At 31.4% G+C, this 15,403-nt stretch overlaps 1 protein-coding gene across 2 annotated transcripts in view; it reads left to right on the plus strand.

Annotated features, from left to right (window-relative positions):
• The window catches only part of TBCA (tubulin folding cofactor A), an 85,295-nt gene that overhangs the window by 49,182 nt on the left and 20,710 nt on the right, over positions 1 to 15,403 (plus strand). For both annotated transcript variants that reach the window (XR_014020087.1, XM_081277863.1), the window contains exon 2: positions 14,967 to 15,072. Coding sequence is in view for 1 of the 2 variants with exons in the window: in XM_081277863.1 (XP_081133989.1) it covers positions 14,967 to 15,072 (106 nt within the window). In the remaining variant the exon portion in view is untranslated. The remainder of the gene's footprint in view (positions 1 to 14,966; positions 15,073 to 15,403) is intronic.

The raw sequence follows: 15,403 nt of genomic DNA on the forward strand, positions 1-15,403 counted from the left end.
GCAAAGAAATAAATTTACGTTAGGAAAAAATTGGACAGATTTTTAAAAATTTTTGTTAGCTATAATGATGTTATTATATAATTTTTCAAACCAAATATTTTGCTTGATAATATAACAAAATGGCATAGCTAATTTTAAGTTAATTCAGTTTTTTTAAGCAAATGATAATTTTAAAAGCAGTAGGACAGTTATGATTTAATATTGTCATTAATTTAATATTAAGTATGTTAATATACAGATTTTAAAAATAATTGTATTTAAATTGATAATGTGATTTTATTAACTTCTGTAAGTTGGAAATTTTGAATAGAATATTTTTGTATTTAATGTAGTATATAAGTAACTTTATATGAATTTAGAAATAAAAATTTGTCAATCACTAGTCAGAACTTTGAGTATTACTTGTCTCTCATTTTGGAGTACAAGTTGGTATTCCATAGAATCTAGTTCACTAGTCATAATAAATATATTGAAATATAAATATTATAATAAGTATATTGAAAATGTTTTGTGCTCAAATTACTTTGAGAAAAATGAATCAAATAAATTTTGATGTTTCTTTAAAGAAACTTTCACTCTATGAATCTTTAATAAGGGACTAAAGTATGCAGTATTTCCCTAGCTTCATTTTTTTATAAAAAACTTTTTAATTTTCACCTCATCTATTAACGTCTCTTGGAAGAACATTTCATTTTGTTCTGTGAAACAATAGCATGTCTGAACAGCAGCAGTTTGATTTTATTTGTGTGGTCAATTAAAGGAAAGATAGATTATTGAGTCATCTTGCTTTAATTCTATTTCCCATGTCTTCTTTAACTCCAAGTGCTACAGTTATTACTTGGGTTTTTTAGGTTGACTAGAAAAAAGGATATTTGTCATATATGTGTTCATATATAATCATGGTAGTTTATCTGCAGAATCAAAAGTCCTGAAAGATTCTACCAAATAACTTATCTTAAATAGTTCGGGAAAACTATGTAGAACAACTTGCAAAAGTTGTGATATTCTTAAAATGCCACAAAATGCATTATTTATATATTCTTGCTTTTGTGAGATAGAGGTTTTTCATGTTTTTTTATGTGAACACATACCATTCATGGGATAAGAACTTAAATGTTGATATATCTCTGTTCATGACAATGCAACTTTTTAAAATGTTAACTGACAAATTCAGAAACTCATGTTGTAAAATTATTCTGGGCAAGCAATTGAAGAGTAAAAGAGGGAGTATTTGAATTAATATAAACTTTCGTAAACTATGAACTATAAGTATCATAGAAAAGAAAGATTTGGAGGGCTTTAACCTCTTTGGGAATCAATGTTAGAAAAATTAAGAAAATGTTTACTGAGTTTTCAAACCAGATTTACTATGTGTTAAATTTGTCAAGTAAGGCTCTATAACAAATATCATTACCAAATATTATTTAAAAGTAATAAGCAGTTGAGGACTTTGAAAAAATACTTCTTTGTATGTGGGAAAGTACAAAATAAATGTACATTGAACGTGGGTTCTTTAATAGACAATAAATACTGTTTATGTGTACTCTTAGTATATTGTGAAAATTATTTATTATTCTTGCATTTTTTGAATTTTTTTTTTTAGTCGTCAATGGACTTTTATTTATTTTTGTATGTTGCTGAGAATTGAACTCAGTGCCTCACACATACTAGGCAAGCGCTCTATCCCTGAGCCACAACCCCAACTGATTCTTGGATTTTTCTTAATGAAAATTATTAGCAACAAATGATTATTTTGTCATTCTTCTGAATTGTTTGAATTCTGTGGATCCTAAGACATTCCAACTTAAGGAAATCTCAGATTCTGCTCCCAAAATTTTATTTTATTTTTTTTTTTTTGCCTTTCGATTTTGTCATATTTTTCTTTTCTTTTGCATACACTTAATACTATAAATTTCTTTTTTTAGTTTTATTTTTACTTATTTATTTTTGCATTACGATTCTTGATACACCATTATACCATAATTTATCATATCTCTGATTATATATTAGGTATGTTGACACCAAATTCACATCTTCATGCATGTATTTTGTATAATGATGAGAGTCTCCTTTCACCATCCATACAATTCCCCTTCTCCCTCCCTTTCCCTCCTACCCCTATTCCCTATCTAGAGGTAATCTTCCTCCCTTGCTCTCTCTCCCAATCCCATTTTGAATCACCCCCCTTATATCAGAGAAGACATTCGGCATTTGTTTTTTTGGGATTGGCTAACTTCACTTAGCATAATCTTCTCTAATGCCATCCATTTCCCTGCAAATGCCATGATCTTATTCTTTTTTATTGCTGGGTAATAATCCAAAATTTTATTAGTAATTCTTTAGAATTACTAAAATCCAAGTTGATGGATCACCAAGAATAATTATTGTAAGAAATACCATTAAATTTGGCTTATTTTATAATTTGATAAAATTCAAGTATTCTAACAGATGCTAATTTTCATTATCTTGAGAAGAGTCATCAGTCAACTAAAGTCATGTGTATCAAATTATATTTTTCCTGTTTTAATTATGATAATCTATATTGGTTTAAAATATCTTCATAACCCATCAACTAAGTTATAGGCAAACAGCTATTTTATAGACTAGAATGATAACATTGCTAGTCCTTTGCTAACATTCTAGTTTGCCAATGTAGACCTTCAATTGCTGCCTTATGTACCTTTTGTTTTTTGTTGTTTTGGGGTTTTGTTTGTTTGTTTTGAGGGGTATTGGGGATTTAACCCACAGGCACATAATTACTGAGCTACATTTCCAGCCCTTATTTATTTATTTTGAGACAGGGTCTCACTAAGTTACTTAGCCTTGCTAAGTTGCTGAGGTTGGCCTTAAATCCTCCTGCCTCAGCCTCCTGAGTTGCTGGAATTATAGATGTGTGCCAGAGTGTCCATATGACGTACCTTTTAGATCTAAATTGTATATAATAATTTTGGAAATAAATTATGAATAGTAATAGTTCAGATGCCATTTTTCCATTATAGTGCTATTTGTCTATTGTCCTTTAAGTTCTTTACTTCTTTTAATGCATCTAAGAATTGGCTTTTGTTCTTTTTTTTTTCTTTTTCTTTCTTTTTCTTTTTTTTTTTTTTTTTTTTTTTTTTTGGTAACTGGATCACTCTTTTGGCTCTATTAAACTTGAAGACAGCTTAGCTCTTTATCCCATGAAATGCTCACAAGCCAGCCCTACTTTGTCTAGTACTTGTACAGTTGTTTTTTAAAAAATAAAACCAAAAGCATACAGAATTTCTTCACCCGTACTTCTTTCTGTCTGTCTCATACTTAGCCAAACTAATTACTATGAAAGGCTTCTAGTGAACAATATCACAAAGGTTGTAAGATTGAGAACAGAATTCTGACATTGACAGCTCAAGTTGGGAAGGGTATTATTTTAGCAAGGGTTGATGATGATAAGCTAAGTTTTCAATCTGTTTCAGTTGTTGGTGGGATGTCTAAATAGACATCTCTAAATAGAGACCCAAAGGCAGTTAGAGATATGAGTCTGATCAGAGGATAAAAAAGTCAAATGTATAGAAAGATTTATCCTTTTAGGTGGTAATTAACACTGTCCGTGTTTTGTATGGAGATGAAGTGGCTATGGGAGGAGCTTTGGCTTTCTCCTATAAACTCAAGCAGAAGCTGTTCATGATGTCCTTAGCCCTTTCCGTAGTGTATACTTTTTAAATTCAGCATCATTTCAAAACTTTCTTTAGAGACAGTTTAGAAAGCTAGTGAAATAATTAGTTTTATATTTGTTTTTAAAATTATAACTGATATTTATCAATTTATTAATCACTAAGCTTTTTAATATCAAAACAGTTTTGACTCTTGATTTGGTGTGTGTCCTTTTGAGGTAGATAGAAAGGAGAGAAACAGGGAAGGGAAAAAAGGACTGTAAGTTTTAAACAGTAAGACTTTATGAGCACCCTCACCAGGCATGCTTTCTCCCAGGCATGAATTCTTAAAAGGTTCATAAATCAGTTAATTAATTCCTATGTATCTTATTAGCTTATACTGTATTTTTTAGACCAATTCAATAAAACCTAGAGCAAGAGATTGTTAGAGACCCATGATGTGGGTACAGTCCAAATATTATCTATTAATACAACAATGTCTACATTAAAATTCTGAGAAGAACCGTACCACTGGCACAATCTGTGACCCAAAGAATCAAGCTCATTAAGCTCATGCCACCTCTCATTCTCACCATTTACAAAGTTTGTTTTTAAAGAATAGCCCAGAACCCCAAAGTGCATCTCACTCTTGAGTGTCCATATTCCCTCTCCCTCTGAGTGCTTATTCTGCTCTATGGCTGGATAACTCTGCTTTGTGCCTCTTTCAATGAATCCTGAAAATTTTTTCTGTGGTGTATTTCAAAACCTGACAGCTGAGTTGAGGTCCCCTTCTCTTTTCTGGAGGACTGCCATGAAACCCTATCTGGTGAAAATTTTAGCTGATTACAAAATTTGTCTTGCCTAACTTTATTAAAAATTAATTAAAGTATATATTTCTACTTGAGAAGTTAATAGAACTTGAACCATCTCCAGTTTAATGGATTAATTAATAGATACTGGAAGATTATAAAATAACAAATACTATCAAATTAAACTTTCATTTTCTTTCATTTAGATTACATAAAAAATTGATAAGATGTTGTTTCCAGTGGTAGGAACTGAGTGGCTGAAACCAGGGATAAATTACCTTTTTACTCAGTCCTCTTTTGTGCTACTCAGATTTTGAACTATGGAATGATTTTACTTTGGGAATAGGTGAAAGAGATTTAAGTTTTAAAAATTAATTTAAACAGGAAATAGTTTGGCATGGTTTTAAGTATCAATGCTTGAAATTCTAAGTCATGATTTCAAATCCCAATTTCACCATTTCTTGGCCACCTGACCTTAGATGAATCAGTTTTCTTTGAATCAGTTTCTCATTTGAAAATGGAGATAACAGTGGATAGTCTGCTTACCTCATAGAGTGATTTTGAGAACTCGAAATTCATTCAGTAAACATATCTGTGAGGTACATACTCTGCTAGGTGCTGATATGAGGCACTTTACCTTTAAGGGCACTCACTTTCAAGAGTGAAAGCAGACAAAAATTTCAGCCTAAGTAATGATATAATAAATATGCTATGACTATACATAAGATCCATAGTGTCATTTTGGGAAGTATTAGGATTGATGGGAAAGTGGTCTACCAAAAGACAAGGGTGCTGGAATTAGGTTTTGGAAAATGAGTGAGGGGAAGAGGATGAGGAGGGAAAGGAAGAGGCTTTCCACTTCAAAAACACATTTATTTCCACCCCATCTCATTAACGTTTTTAACTTTAACAAGTTTTATTAAGAGAGCATACCATCGCAAATTCTTTAGTTTTTCCATGACCCCAGAATCTTGAACAATTATCCGTTGAAGTTTGGGAATAGCAGAAAATCTCACTTAAGATTTTATTTGAGGTACTGGGGATTAAACCTAGGGCCTTGAACATCCCAGGCAAGTGCTGTATCACAGGCCGTTTTTATTTGTATTTGAGACAGGGTCTCAATAAGTTGCCCAGGCTGGCCTTGAACTTTGTTATCCTCCTGCCTCAATCTCCTGAGTAATCTCCTGACAGATGTGTGCCACTGCACCTGGCTTTACTTGGGGCTTAAACCAACCATAAGAGGATTAGTAAAGAATAACTAAAACTTATTGAATTTTAACTCCACACTTTTACTATATAGACTGTGACCCCTAAACCATTAGATTCTGAGGTCAACCTTCAATTCTTCCATTCTGAGGGAATTCTTAATGCAGTTCTCATGTGTTTTCCTATTAGAAAACATCCTGCTGCACCCTAGTTGTAAGCAGATACACTTTTGCTGGTACCATATTTTTTCCTTTGTAGCACTATTAAACATCTCTCCCAACCCCATCATGCCAAAAATGTAATTTTATAGATGATACTGTCTAGGTACTTAATTCCTGTTCTGCAAGTTATAGTTCAGGGGCCCTGATATTTTATTCTTTTATTCTAGAAGTTACAGAAGTACCTTACAAATTGAAAATATGATTTAAATAGAAAATAATATGGTTTATTCTGTATATTAGCCACCAGCAACTACTACGATTATTAAAAACAAAAGTTGTTAAATTTTTACATAAAACTGTTTTAAGTATAAAATATAGCCTTTGTACAAAATTTATATGGATTATTTCTTCATTTAATGAGAAACATAAAACTGATATTTGTATAGGTCATTTAATCTTTATTTTCTTAAACCTATGTATGGGAAGAAAAAGATGAGGTACCTCAATTTCTAAAAGATTTATCAGTTTAGAATGAATTAGTCCACAATAGAAAAGTGTTATTTCTTTACCTGAAGAACAATCTAATGATCTTGTACTTCAGTTCCTTTCAGTTTCAAGAAAACCAAACTACATGTGGTTTGAACTGTAAGAATATTTATTATCTCGTACAATAAGAAATCTAGAGGTAATATACTTTAAAGAATCAGTTAATTTGGTAGTTCAGAGAGGTAATATACTTTAAAGAATTAGTTAATTTGGTAGTTCAGTGACATCATCAAGAACTGGAGTTTCCTGACAACACAGAATGACCTGTCCTTTAAACTGGATTTCTTCCTGATTCCACAGGCCTTTCACAATTGGCAAGGATAATATAGAGGTGACAATGTCCAGGAGAGAAAATAAATTATATATATAAGAGCAATGATGACCTTCTCAGAGCCTGTATTAGTCAGCTTTTTCATTAGTGCTACCAATAGACCCTATAAGAACAACTAAAGTAGGAAAAGATTACTTGAAGTCTCATGGTTTCAGAGGTCTCAATCAATAGATGGCTGACTCCATTCCTTGGGTTATAAGGTGAGGCAGAACATGATGGCGAAAATGTGTGGCTAAGAAAAGCAACTGGAAACATGGCATAAGGAAGCAGAGAGAAAGAGCTCTGCTCAGCAAGGACAAAATATAAACACCAAAGGCACACCCCCAGGGACATAACTCCTCCAGCCACATACTACCTGCCTAGAGTTACCACCAAGTTAATCCCTATCCAGGGATTAATGCACTGATTAGGTTAGCCTCTTATTACCCAGTCATTTCATCTCTAAACTTTCTTGTATTGTCTCACTCATAAGCTTTTGAGGGACACCTAATCTAAACCATAACAGAACCCCAGAAGAAATATCCCTTATGAAGTTTTGTCCAGAATTGAGTCATTGCAGATGCCCAAACTATCACTTGGCAAAGTGAGTAGGACTATTATGATTGATATTTTCCTTTGAAGGGCATGACTTCTTGGATTATACATTGTTTTAGCAAGTAAGAAACAAAGGAATGCCTACAGAATAGGCAGCCAACAATGTTTACCATAATTGAGCACTTTTTTTTACACATAAAATATTTGAGGATTACTTGAAAAAATAAAAAATATATCACTAGGACTGGGGCTGCAGCTCAGTGGCAAAGCACTTGTCTAGCATGCATATGAGGCACTGGGTTCAATCCTCAGCACCACATAAAAATTAACAAAAATTAAAAAATATATCACTAGTGGTTAAGGGTATATATTTTAGAATAAAATAATTCTTTGACACTTAGTAGTTGTGAGAATTTGAACAAGATACTGAAACTCCATGAATTTTAATTCAGTTGTTACTAAAAGGGGAATGGTTACAGTACCTATTTTGTAGGGGTTGTCTTGAGGATTAAGTGACACAATGCATTTAGCTTACTTGGCTTATTGTAAGTGGCTGCTATGTTAGCTGCTTTTAAAAATCATTTTAATTAGCTTTTCTTGAATGATTCAATCTTTTGCCTGATTTTGTTATATATAATGCTTCATAAGATGCCATTATCATAACTCTCTTCTTGAGTTAAAACTGTTGAACTTTACTAAACAACTGGTTTGGGGAGAATAGACTTAGTTATGGCCATTGGAAAGGATAAAACCTCAAAAGTTATTTATCCAACCTATTTTCATTAGTGTTGCTGTCTTCAGATTAATTTTCATTAGTAGTATAATTTTTGACCACCTTTATGAAATGCAGCCGCTGGATTTTATTCATTTCTAAAATGATAAAAAAAAATAAAAAATTAGGAACTCTAGGAATCCTTCCCAATGATTATGGTTGTAAAATGAAGTTCTATTTTAATTAAAGATTTTTTTTTTAAATATTGTGGGAAGTCATAATTGAGACTGTAAAATGGGGATAATACTTAAATAAGATTCCAAGTATTAAATGCAATACACTCCCCAAAGATCTGTTCATAATGGCCCCCAGTGAAAATTTATTCTTTTCCTTCATCTTTTACACATTAAAAATCTCAAATGTTGTTAGTTTCTTCAGAATTAGGAGAGCTTTTTATCAACTGTATCAATAGAAGAGAACTGTATCTGTCAAGAAAAAGGAAACCATACCAGGAATTTCAAACACTGCTTTAATTCAGGGAATTGGTTACATAGGTATTATAATTTTTATGAAATGCTGAAGTTTCATTGCTCACCAGGGGTCATGTTAGCCACTAAACATCATGGGTTTTTTTTTTTTTGAGAAATTTTTATTAGACATTGCTTAGCCTATAAACAAACTTTAAAATGCAAATATTTTAAACAAGGTGGGGGTATTTATTTTGCTTGCAGGTCTGTTGAAAATGAATAAGTGCATTATAATTATTTCACTTTGTGGTATAGAATATAGGATTGTATTTCTCTCAGTGCATCCTGTGTTGCCTAAAAGATCATTCATTATTTGTGAAAAACAAAATACAAATATTAAACAAATCTACCCCTATTTTAGTTCATCATTTGATATTTTAATTTTATATCTTTTTAGCAAAAGCTCTGACATGCTTATTAAAAGCTTCTGCTAAAAAGATATAAGAAAAAAGTAGATTTTTTTTCTTATAAATTCTGGCTAAATGGATTCTCTTCTTCTTCATCAGTAGCTTCATTTTACAATCATAATCATTGGGAAGGATTCCTAGAGTTCCTAATTTTTTATTTTTTTAATTGAAAGGGAAAAAAGCATTATTTCTTTATCCAGTAATATATTCTATCTTCTTACTCACTATCTCTCCTTAGAATCTATTCCATTCTTCTTGAAAGATTCTCCCACATGAGCTCACACTAAGATTTCCATTTAGACCAGTTGTATTCCAGACTTATAGCAGTTTAGATCTTGGGATTTTACCCCCCTTCATTTGACTGTTACTCTATGTCAAACATAGCTTCTTGGTCTCATGACTTCTTGATATTCATTTTCAGTTTGCTAGATATATTATAAAGCAAATTTCTCAGGGGGCATAGTGGATAAACTTTTTGAATTTTTATATGACTCTAAAAAGTTCCATTGGTTCATAACTTTTTCCATCAGCTATATGCATGACTTCTTGCCTCTTTCAGATCTTAACTCATATTCTTTTTTCAAAGAGGCCTTCTCTGATTATTTATTTTAAATTGCAGTCCCCCTGTATTACCAATCCTCTTATTGCTGTTTCTCTAGAGTACTTATCATATTCTACCTTTCTATATATATTTTTCTTATTTTTGTCTTTATTTCCCCACTAAAAAGTACTGTTAAGTTTTGTGTTTTATTCACTACTATATCCTTGGTACATAAAATCATACCTGGCATATAGTAGCCCCTCAATAAATAACTGCTAAATGTGTTAATGAATTTTTCTATCACCCTTTATTATAGTTGTAAATCCAGAGTTATAAATCATTTTCTCTCAGAACTTTGAAAGGATTACTCCATTGTCTCCTGGCATCTATGTTATTAATATGAAATATAATGTCAATCTGATTCTTCTTTTTTCTCTAGGTGACTTATTTCTTCTCTTTTTAAAAGCTTTAATTTTCTAGGAGCTCTGGAAATTCTTAATGTACATGGATGAGATTTTTTTTCCATTGATCCCGGTTTTTTTTTTTTCCCCCACAGCTCTGGAAAATTTTATTCTCTTTTAAAAAAATCTACTCTTTTCTTATACTATATCTTTTTAGCATAAGCTTTTAATAAGCACATCAGAGCTTTTGCTAAAAAGATATAAAATTAAAATATCAAATGATGAACTAAAATAGGGGTAGATTTGTTTAATATTTGTATTTTGTTTCTCACAAATAATGAATGACCAAAGTGGCCTATCACATTAGTAGGAAAAAAAATGTTAGTAAATGATCATTGGTTTGTTGGGAAGGGGGTTAGTCTAATTTCAGGTTGTGTACTACATACTGTAAACATTTTCAATAAGAAAATATTGTATGTTGATGAAATTCATGGGTAGGGATGTTCATCACAGTATTGTATATAACATGGGCATTGCCTAAATATCAAATAGGATAATACTTAAATAAGCTTTCATATCTGTGCCATGAAATCCTTTGCAGCCACTAACAGCTATATTTTCAAAGCATATTTAATGACATTAAAAATGATATCATCCCCATTATTTTTATGTGTATTAAAATTTCACGCATACATATTGAGATAAAAAATCTGATGGAAAATACTAATATGTTAATACAGGTTTATAATCCAATATACAAAAATCCTTTGACCCGTATGTGTTTCTGAATTGCAGTTTCTTTTTAGATTTTATAAAGGTATTGTGCATTTACCTAATAGCATCTAAAAGAACACTCTATTATCAATCACAATAATGTTCTGCAGTGAAATATGTGACTATTCACATTAAGTAGTATACATAAAATCTATAATTTTTATGTCAATTGAGGTGAAACTGCTGCTAAAAAGATTGTGTCAAGCTTAATAAAAACCTTGTTTTTATAGTTTATTGGATTTTAGAATTATGTGCATTTTGGGTCAGTAGGAATTTGGGCAATGGGAATATGAATGACTTAAATTTTTGTTTTTTATAATCTTTCATATATTTCTATATTTATAGGAACATAAAAAAATGTTACAGAAAAATATTTTAGTAACAAATTTAAAAATTGTAGCTGTATATACTTAAGTTTTTTAATTAAATCTTAGCCTTCCTTAGAAAGGGGGAAAAAAGTTCACCAAAAGATATTCATTCATTGATTCAATAAATACTTATCTATATAACTACTATTTTAATAAGAATATAGATAAAGATGTTCTAACTTACCAGGGAAGTTAGTATTTCAAACCTTGATATAATGCCAATTTACACTTTTCTAATTGTCAGAAATTTAATAATTCTGACAATTCCAATAGTTCACCAGGATGCCAAACAAGTAGGAAAATTCCTACCTTACAATTTCGATATCAATTGATAAAATCACTTTGGAAATCAAATTGGTAATATCTAGTGAAGTTCAAGTTGTATATATACTATAAACCTCTTAAATATCATGTGACTTGTCATCAATACATTGGTTTCCCTTTTCTGTTTCTCATTCTACATCTTGCCCAAGCATTTTATTCACTTTAATTTTATATGCTGGCATTATTGGATTCTCACTAACTAGGTGATTTATTTTCTTTTTTAGAGTAGTGATTTTGCTTTTCAATATTTTTTTTCTTCCCAGGTTTTTTTACAAAATGTGACTTTTTTTAAAAAATATTTTTTAGTCACTGACTTTTATTTATTTATTTATTTTTATGTGGTGCTGAGGATCGAACCCAGTGTCTCACACATGCCAGGCAAGCGCTCTACCACTGAGCCATAACCATAACCAAAGCCCCCAAATGTAACTTTTAAAAACAGTTTTATTTGTTTTGATATCCCAAAGGCCATGAAAATATTCAACACCTTTACCTGTCAGATGTGGTGTATATTTAAGTATCTTTTCAATTTTGCTGGAGTCGTTGCTGCTGTTTTCCATAGACAAGCACAATGGGGTAGGATGGTTGGGATTAATAGTCTGTGGTCCCACACATAGAATCCTCCTCTTCCATTATATATTTCCTCAAAAGTCACCACATTATTCTTATTTCTCAATTATTGTGAATCACCTTTGTCACACTTGTTTCATGTATTTCTTTGATAATGTTAAAAGGCAATAGTGAAATTTTAGACATAATTTTTTATTCACTGAGTTTATAGTGAATGTTATATGTGAAGATGAGGCATACAATATGAATATTACCTCATCCTGTCTTCAAGACCCAGCAAGTAAACTGACTACAGTGTGGTGTAATAAAAGTTAAAGTTAATTAGAGGTTGAGTAGAGTTAAGTGGCAATCTTCCAAGTCAGCAATCAGCAACCCTTTTGTGTACAAGACCAGAGAGAGTAAATAATATTAGGTTTCACATACCATGCCATTTGGCTACTCATCTTTGCTGTCATTGCATGACTAGTCATAGACAATACATAAATGAATGAGTATGGCTGTGTTCCACTAAAACTTTATGGACACTGAAATTTGAATTCCAAATAATTTTCACATTTCACAAAATTTTTAATCCTTTAAAAATGCAAAAAACATTCATACTTCTTAGGTTATACAAAGACAGATAGCAAACCAGATTTGGTTCCCTGACCACGTTTGCCAACCTGTGAAAAAGTTTTTGAATTATGATAGAATGTTGTGATTGTGCTGCTCTTGTATAGCTGTCCAGTTCCAGCAATTTTCTTACTAGGGATGTTTTATAGCCAAAAAGGTTTACAGGTATTGAAAGTCTCATTGCTAATACAGTGGATTCTGAGTATACCTGATACTCTGAATAAGAATCATAATTATATAATGATAATAAAGACAAAAATAACATTGTTGCATTGATGATATGCAAGATCAAGAACTCAAATGCTTTTTAGAGGCCAAATGTTAAGGCCAGAGTATTTGGAAAATGGGAAGTTATGTGAATTGGGGCAAAGTGAATAGCATTTTACCCATTTAAAAGAGGCATAGCCTCAATTTAGCTCCAGCCTGCAATGAGAATGCAAGACCCATGTTCCCTAATGAAACACTCAAGAAAAGCTAGGTTGTGTACCCCCTTTCCCCTGCTGTATTCTCTCCCTTTCTGTCTTTTCTTTGTTTTTAATATTGTGAGTCAGAACCATCTTTAGATTTCACGTAAGCAGACTGGCAATTTGCCTTCTCTGTACTGTTTCTTATTATTTAAAAGGAACTTTTAGACAAGTATATGTAGTGATATGAATCAATTATTTTACTTCGAATCTCAGAGGATATATATTTTTTATCTTAATATTAAATTATTGTGAAAGTAATTTAAAATTACAAATACAATGGCAATACATAGTATTTACCTGTTTAGCTGTTGTGCTTGAGGTATCAGTACTTGGAACTTTCTCCTGCACTGACTTTGTGATCACAAACTTTACTTTTGTTTTCCTTTTTGATCATGGTTGTATTGAGATATAATTCATGTCCTACAGCTTACCCATTTAAAGTCTATAATTCTTTACTTTTTAATATATTTATATTATACAACAGTCACATCAGTTTTAGAACATTTTCACCACTCCAAAAAGAAAACCCATACCCTTTCCAGTTACTGTATCTTCCCTAATTACAGGCAAACATTCATCTACTTTCTGTCTCTATATTTGCCTATTCTGGATTTATTCTATAAAATAGTATTATACAATAAGTAGCCTTTCATGGCTATCTTCTTTCACAGTAGTCTAATGTTTACCAGCTTCATCTGTATTCTAGTGTAAATTAGTATTTTATTCCTATTTATTGCCAAATATTGAATGGACATATCACATTTTCTTTACTCATTCATTGAAATGGACTTTGGGGTTGTTTCCATGTTTTGCCATTATACATAATGCTATTGCAAATCTTTGTAGACATATGTAGACAAGTGTTTTTATTTCTTTATGGTACATATCTAGGAATAGAATTACTGGGATATTAGATAACTTTAATTTTTTGAGGCTTCACCAAACTTTTTCAAAGCAACAACACTAGTTTTCATTGCTGCTGGCAGTGTTGCATAGTTCAGTTTATCTGCATCCTTGCCAACATATGTTATTTATTACCTGACTTTTTGATCCTAATGGGTATGAAGTGTTACTTCACTGTGGTTTTGATTTGCATTTTACTCATGACTAATGACTCGTGCTTATTACTCATTTGTGTATCTTCTTTAGAGAACTGTATATTTTGGATGAAATTCCTTGTCAGGTGTACGATTTGCAAATATTTGCTTCCATTCTGTAGTTCCTTTTGAAGCACACAAATTTTTAATCAAAGATGAAGGCTAATTTATCTTTTTTTTATTTTGTTGCTTGTGCTTTTGCTGTCATATCGAAAACTTGTTGCCCACTCTAGGGTCACCAAGATTTACCTCTATGTTTTCATCCTAGAGTTTTATAATTTTAGCTTTTAACTTTAGATTTTCAATCCATTTTGAGTTAATTCTTTTGTAGCTGGTATAAGAACCAGAGAAAATACATGTTTTTTGTTGTTGTTTTTTAGTTGTTGATAGATCTTTATTTTTACTTTATTTATATGCAGTGCTGAGAATCAAACCCAGTGCCTCACACATGCCAGGCAAATGCACTACTGTTGAGCCCCAGCCCCTAAAATATATAATTTTTAACCTCAAAAATCAAACCAAATTTACTAGGGATGTAGTTCACTGGTAGAACATTTGCCTAGCATGTGAAAGCCCCTGAGTTCTATCTCCAGCAGAGCAAGCACATGTGTGTGTATACACACACAAATCAAGACAGAAATTTTAGTACACAATAATTTTGAGTATTGTTTTCACATTGTAAATAGAATAGAGTGGAACACATTTTTAATTTTAAAAATAAGAATTTCATGTGTTGATAGATTGCACTTGCATTAATTAGATAGAGGGCTTAGAGCACAAAGATCATACTTACATTATAGCTAAAGTATTTTTTCCTTTTTCCCACCCCATCTAATCCATCAACTTTAGTATTTTAAGTATGTTTTATATTTACATTGTTTCTTTGTTAAGTGTGGTTTATTCTCTAGAGAAGAAGCTAATTCTCTGAAATATTTTTGGCTTATTTGTAGATTGGTCAAAGAAAAAGTGATGTATGAAAAAGAAGCAAAACAACAAGAAGAAAAGATTGAAAAAATGAAAGCTGAAGATGGTGAAAATTATGCCATTAAAAAGCAGGTAAAATTGTATCTTAAATAGTAATAGCTAACATATTTAGAATACCATATCAGCTAATATAGTCTTTATAACAGCCCTCTAAGATGGTACTGTTATTTACTTCTTCCCATTAAACCCTTCACTTAAAGAAAAGGAAACTTAAACACAGGTGAAATAAATGTCCAAGGTCACACAGCTGCTAAGTAGCATAGTTGAGAACTTAAGCATTCTGGCTCTAGAAACTGTATACTAAGCTGTATGGCCTCTCTAAATGTTAAATATAAAAATGGGCTAATCTTATGTTAAATATACTTACATATTCAAATTTAGAAATATCTTCTCCAAATTGATG

This window comes from Spermophilus citellus (genome assembly GCF_964194105.1).
Source record: "Spermophilus citellus genome assembly, chromosome: 1".
Taxonomy (NCBI): Eukaryota; Metazoa; Chordata; class Mammalia; order Rodentia; family Sciuridae; genus Spermophilus; species Spermophilus citellus.